Genomic DNA, 6,159 nt, shown 5'->3' with positions numbered 1-6,159 from the left:
AAGCCACTGTGAATTAGAACTGGGACAGGACTCCAGATCTCAGGACGCAGACTTCAGCATTCAGGATTTCTTGGTAAAGAGCAAACAGCCCGGCTTTGCAGTCTGATAGACCTGGTCCAGATTTTGAAACACCTGGGAGATTTTTCTTCACCCAGACCCATGCTGTACCCTCAGTCCTCACCAAGGATGCCACAAAGATGCAGGGGATGGCTGCACATGAGGACAGGCACCTGGAACAGCCACCCTCCTCCCCTTTGATGGGCAGTCCCTCCAAAGCTCAACTGGTCTGCCCAGAACTAGACTGCCAGAACCAGACCACGGCCACTGAGTTAAGGCAGTAGATGGAAACATCAGTCCCTAGTGAGAGAAGGTCACCCCCAGAAGCAGATCTAACTGCTGTCTCACTGTGAGCCATCCTAGGACCAACTCTGGCAACGGAGCTTCCTTCCGATCATCAAAGCTCTCGACACGTCCTTTGGGTGGCCCCCGAGGGAGAACTCTCCCACTCAAGCCAAGCCCCAGCCTGCTAACAGCAAAACATGTCCATCTTCTTCCAATTCGGACACTTATTTCTCCATTTGCCTTTTGAATGTATTTGTATAGGTAAGCAAGAAAAATGTAAAAGCACCTAGGGGGTGGCAGCCTCCACATTAGACCCTACTGGCGATACAAAGACATGTAGCAACCCCTGTGTAGGACTTTTTCCTCCTGTACTTCTGTGCCTCTGAGTAAACCCCGAACAAGACTGCTGTGTCACACAACTCCAGGAGGCATCACTCAGTCTGTGTTCTATACAGCTGTGTTCCAGAAGGTCCCGTCTCATAGAACACAATGTAAATGATACTCCCTGGGGAGGGTGAAAACTCAGTGTTCTGGCCGAGTCCTCTCTGCTGCTTGTACCATGAAGGTGTATACAGTGGTTACACACATGAGCTCTGAACTACGGCAGATTTGTATTCAAATTTGGGCTCACTTAACCAAAAGGACGGTGGTTTGAACCCACCAGTCACTACACTGAAGAACAAGGCAGTCTGCTTCCATGAAGATTTACAGCCTTGGAAACCCTGTGGAGCAGTCCTACTCTGTCCTACAGGGTCACTATGAGTCAGAATCGACTCGATGGCAGTGGGTTATGTGACTTTGGGCAAGTTACTTAATCTCTGAGTTGCAGAGGGGATAATAATTTTTTTTTTTTTTTAGGATGGTTAAATAAATTAAATGCAAAGTACAATCAAGCAATTTTTCAGTGGAAAACATAAGGAGTCAATAAATATTATCAATTATTATTATTATCATCAGTAATGTAATTATTTAGCCTTATTGTCATTCTGTTCATTAAGGGTAGGATAAACCACCCCAAAATTATCTGCATTTTTATTGCTGAGTTGTAACTTACTAGTTCATTTACCTCTTATGTTTAAGGTTATTTTCTTTTTTTATTCCTAATATTATTTGTGTCTTCTCTTTCTTTCTCCTGACCAAACTTGCCAGAAATTTATCCAGTTTATTAATATTTGCAAAGAATCAATTTTGCCTTTGTTGATTTTCTTTATTGAACACTTGGCTCCTATTTCATTAATTTCTGCTATATTTTACTTTATTATTTGTTTCCTTCTACTTTCTTTAGATCTATTGTCTTCTTTTTCTAACTTCATAAATTCATCATTTCTTCTTTTTTTATATCAGCATTGAAGCCCAACAGCCAGCTGCCCCCAGGGGATTTTATCCACATATTCTACCAGCAAATCAATTCCTTTAGAGTACTAAGGTCTCCCACCCCCCAAAGGATCCTCCTTCCATGTTTTCTTAGGGAGCAAGTGAACACTCCCACTACCCACAGTCTCCCAGTACCAACTCTCAGTCCCAGATTGTTCCTTCTACCCCACCTGGTACACTCACTTAGTCATCATATCCTGTTGCTCCTCCCTCAGACAGCTCCTCACTACTGTACAGGCGTCCATCCTGCCCCAGCTCCCCTTCGACCCCCTCCTCGACACGCCATCTTTGTGAACAGAACCTGAACTTTTCACTCCATGGCTTACAGACCTTTCCCCACCCACCGCACTCTACCTCCCCTCCACTTACTTGTCCTCCTTAGTTGTGAGCTACGTGGACTGAACCACCAGGACACAGCCAGCTTCTCCCTCCCCCTTTAGCTTGGTCTGCTCTCCTAGTTTTCATGACTTATTTTTTGGTTTATTCCTTTCTCTCTACCTTTTATTTTGATGCTTTCTTTCCCCATAAAATGAAAGTCTGTACTGACTCAATAATAACTGGTTTGAGAGGGTACGATTTCCACAGGCTTTCCAACTGGATGAAGTCTTCTCTTTCCTTCCCTCCCATGCTCTATGAACTCTTTCAATCACTATTCTGTTTTGGAGAATGATTAGAACCATTTTTTCTCTCCCCTGCACGTCTTGTCGATTATCTCTTTTTTCTTGACTGATTTTTCAGGTTCTCATTGTAGTTTTGTGGTTCCATTATTGTCTAAGTCATAAAAATTATCTGTTCCGTTTTTGCAATCCCCTGAGTCTGTTTTGCCATACTCCACTGGGTGGTTAATGGCTTTTTATTTGCTGTTTACTGCTTCTGAGGAATTCCTTGGATCACAGCCTTGAGGTATTAATTTAGTACTTGATTCCTTGAAATTTTAACCAGAAATAATGTGGTCACACCATTTGGTTCAAATCTCTGAGATATGACGAGCCATCAGCAGCCTCCTTCTCTTTCCAGATGGCCTGATAACTTGCTTCTACCTATCAGAGGAGTATAATGAAGTAAATACGTCAGGACACTCTGTAAAGTGTCAAGCTCTACACACAGTGAATTCTTGTTTAGCACAGCTCTCGTTGTGGCACTCCACTGCCTAGGAACCCACAGTTGGTCCAACTGCCTCCTGAATCAAGCCGAAAACCTTCAAATCCACTTATAAAAACACACAACTCTGCCTGTCCAACTACATTTCCCAATGCATGTCTATTGACACCTTGCATCACGTTATCCATAAAGTCAATCAACAAACCCATACAGTTCTCTGCTACCTTGCAGCTGTTTGACTTTAGCTAAGACATTTTTCTCTAGGTCAGTTTCCTTATTTCTAAAGTAAGGATAATAGGGAGCTCTGGTGGCGTAATAGGAGGTCTGGTGGCATAGCGCCTAAGTCATTTGACTGCTAACCAGAAGGCTAGAGGTTCAAACCCACCAGCCATACCTTGCAAGGAAGATGGGACAATCTACTTATGTAGTGATACTGCCTCAGAAATCCAAGGAGGGGTTGCTATGAGTCAAAATCAACTTGACGGCAGTGAGTTTGGTTTGGTTTTGGTTTGGTGGCGTAATAGCAGTACCTAACTCATAGGGTTGTTATAAGGATTAAAGAATTAATACAGATTGGATTAGGTACTTACTAAGCCTTGGCACATAGTAAGTCCTTATTAAAAGTTTGCTCCTATTATTGTTATTATGAGGCTAGATTCATGAAGGACATAAATTAGATGTATAAAGTGTCTATTCAGAACCCACAGGGCTAAAACCCAGGCCCAAGGTAATCTAACAGAGTACTGCTCCTGAGAGGCCCACCCCACAAAAACCCCACCAGTGCCCACCAGAGGGTAGCAGGATCTGCATCTGTCAAGGAAGCAAAACTGTCAAAAGAGCAGGAGATAAACAGACAGTTAAACCTCCGAGTTGAGGGGAGGAGTAAGAGATGGTTGTAAAGGGAAGCTGAGCCAGAGAGAAAATTCCAGAAAAACGAGCTGAACCTTCATCCGGGGGGCAGCTTGGAACCATCACAGATTGTCTAGTGCAATAGTAACAGGGTCAGAGCCAGGTCTCAGGAAGGTTAGGCTGATTGTATGTGCAAAAAGGCTAGAGGTGGCAAGCAGATAAAACAGGGATTTTTGTGCAAACATGGCATGTCCTGCTGCCCCTGTTCAGTCACCTCACCTGAAATGGTCCCTCCCTTCTAGTTCTTCCATATGTCCCAGCTGGGCTCTCTAAAACCTTCCTTGATGGTTACAGCTCACCCTGATGCCACGTTTGTAAAACTGTCTGGACTATACAATCAGCACTTAATCCTTTCTGAATATACAAATTAATATATAGAATCTGACCTTAATTCTTCATTCTTCATTCTTTGTACTTCATTCTTAAATCTATATACCCATCAGAAAAATCTCCCATGCCATATGTGATCAGCTGGCAATGTGATGGGCTTTGGTATACTTACTCTTTCCCAGAGGGATGAATTCTGATCCTATTTCTCGTCTCTCCCTTGCCATCTTTCAACTCCCATTCTCAACTTCTCCCTGTCCACATGGCTGTCCAAGTAAAAGGCTATATTTGCCAGCCTCCCTTGCAGCTAAGTCATGTTCCTGTTCTTCCAATGCAATGTGAGCAGACATGATCATTGTGCAGTTAGGCTAAAAGGTAATTTCTTGCTCTGAAAATCCTGTTTCCTTTTCTCTGCACTTTGAACAAGGACATATAAGTGACCCAATTTCCATTACACAGACGAGGACAAAGCCTTAGGGGACGGTGGAGTAATAAGATGGAAGGAACCTGAGTCCCTAAATGACCTTGTGGAACAAAGCTGCCCCACCAGACCAGATCAGCCACCATGAAGTGAGAGAAAAATAAACTACTTAAGCTACTGTATGCTGAGACTGTTTCAGCAGCCTCTGCTCAACTGACAGACTTCCCAATGTCCATTCTTTCCATCTTCTTTATTACAATATTTCCAATTTCTGAATTGGACACGTTGCTTCTCACCTAAAAGGCTCTATTTTCCAGCCTTCATTGCACCTGAGCGTGACTACATAACTAAATTTTGGCCAATGAAATATAATCAGAATTGTTATATGGGACTTGTGAGTAATCTTAAAAACAATCAATGACCTTCTTTCCATTTCCTCTTCCCCACTGCCTGGAATGTGGATGCAATGGCTGGAGCTTCAGCAGCCATCCTGGACCATGAAGTTACATGCTAAGAAGCAGAAGAGCAGAACCCAAAGTCCCTGATGACCATGGAACCTCCATACCAGTTCTGGACTTCCTACTTCTAGATTTCTTTACACAAGCGAGAAACTTCTATCTTATTCATTAGTATTTGTTGTCTGCAGCTGAGCCTAATCTTAACAGCTACATCCAGCATCATATCAATTACTGGGACACACATTTCAAATCCCAACTTGATTCTTGGACATAGCATTCTTAACAGAGTAAAATAAAAAGCACTTCTTTTAAAGTGGCAGAAGCAAGGGTCCAGGACCATTCCTTCTGAACAAAATCAGCTTAACTTGTGCTCACAGAAGCAGCAGGGCAGGGAGGTCAGTGGCTGACAAACGCCCAGTCTGTGCCCAGCAGGCCCCAGCAAAGGCGGCGCATAAAGGGAACTGTAATATGTATAGTGACAGGAAAGAAGTGGGACACGAATGGGAAGGAAGATATGACCCAGCTCTGCTGCAGGGTAGTGAGCAGGAATAGAACGCTAACGCTGAGGTGCTAGCAATTCTGGTCAATACAGACGGACGGGAAATAAGAGAGAATCTCTCTCTAAGCTGGGTAAGGATCTGGGTTTCTGCCTCCCACCTGCTGTGGTCCAATGAACACTCTGGCCAGCAGGGAGTCGGCAAGGGTAACAGCCAGCCGTGATGCACAAGTCCCCCCAGCCTCTGAGGGCCTTGGTCTCAAACACTCTGGGCCAGATGGCGGCGGCCTCTTCTACTGCTCCCCCCGCCGCCCCCCGCAGGGAGAGTGGAGGGGAGGCGCTGGGCACCGCGGGAGCCAGCGCAGCACCACCTGTCCGCGGGATCGCAGGACCCGGGCGACCACCCCCCACTCCCAGATTCAGTCTGCCCTCTGGAGAAGCAGAGGCAGGGTTGGGGGGAGGCGCTGGCATTCCCCGGGCCCTGCTCTAGGCTGCTGAGGATCTGAGCAGCGTGCTGCCCATCCGGCCTCGGCTGCGCCAGACATGCCTCCCCTCACACCCTCACCTCCACCCCCAACTCCAGCTCTTGCCGGATCTCCCCTCTCGAAGCCCTTCACCCTCCCACAGCCTCACCCTCTTCTGACAGGTAGCGCAGGTCGTAGAACTCGCCGGCGAAGGTGCCGTAAGAGGAGTCGTGGCGCGGCGTCGCCTCGTCTGCGCCCGCGTCCCCC

At 45.8% G+C, this 6,159-nt stretch overlaps 1 protein-coding gene across 1 annotated transcript in view; it reads right to left on the bottom strand.

Annotated features, from left to right (window-relative positions):
- Positions 1-6,158, bottom strand: part of FRRS1L (ferric chelate reductase 1 like) — a gene marked incomplete at its 5' end in the record, with an annotated part of 25,119 nt that extends 18,961 nt beyond the window's left edge. Inside the window, one exon of the mRNA XM_007951934.2 lies at positions 6,062-6,158. Within this exon, the coding sequence (XP_007950125.2) occupies positions 6,062-6,158 (97 nt within the window). The remainder of the gene's footprint in view (positions 1-6,061) is intronic.
- Between the last annotated feature and the right edge of the window lies 1 nt (position 6,159).

Source organism: Orycteropus afer, unplaced genomic scaffold (genome assembly GCF_000298275.1).
Source record: "Orycteropus afer afer isolate SDZICR_OR568_19922 unplaced genomic scaffold, OryAfe1.0 scaffold00320, whole genome shotgun sequence".
Lineage (NCBI taxonomy): Eukaryota > Metazoa > Chordata > Mammalia > Tubulidentata > Orycteropodidae > Orycteropus > Orycteropus afer.
This window is presented reverse-complemented; position numbering and strand designations above follow the sequence as displayed.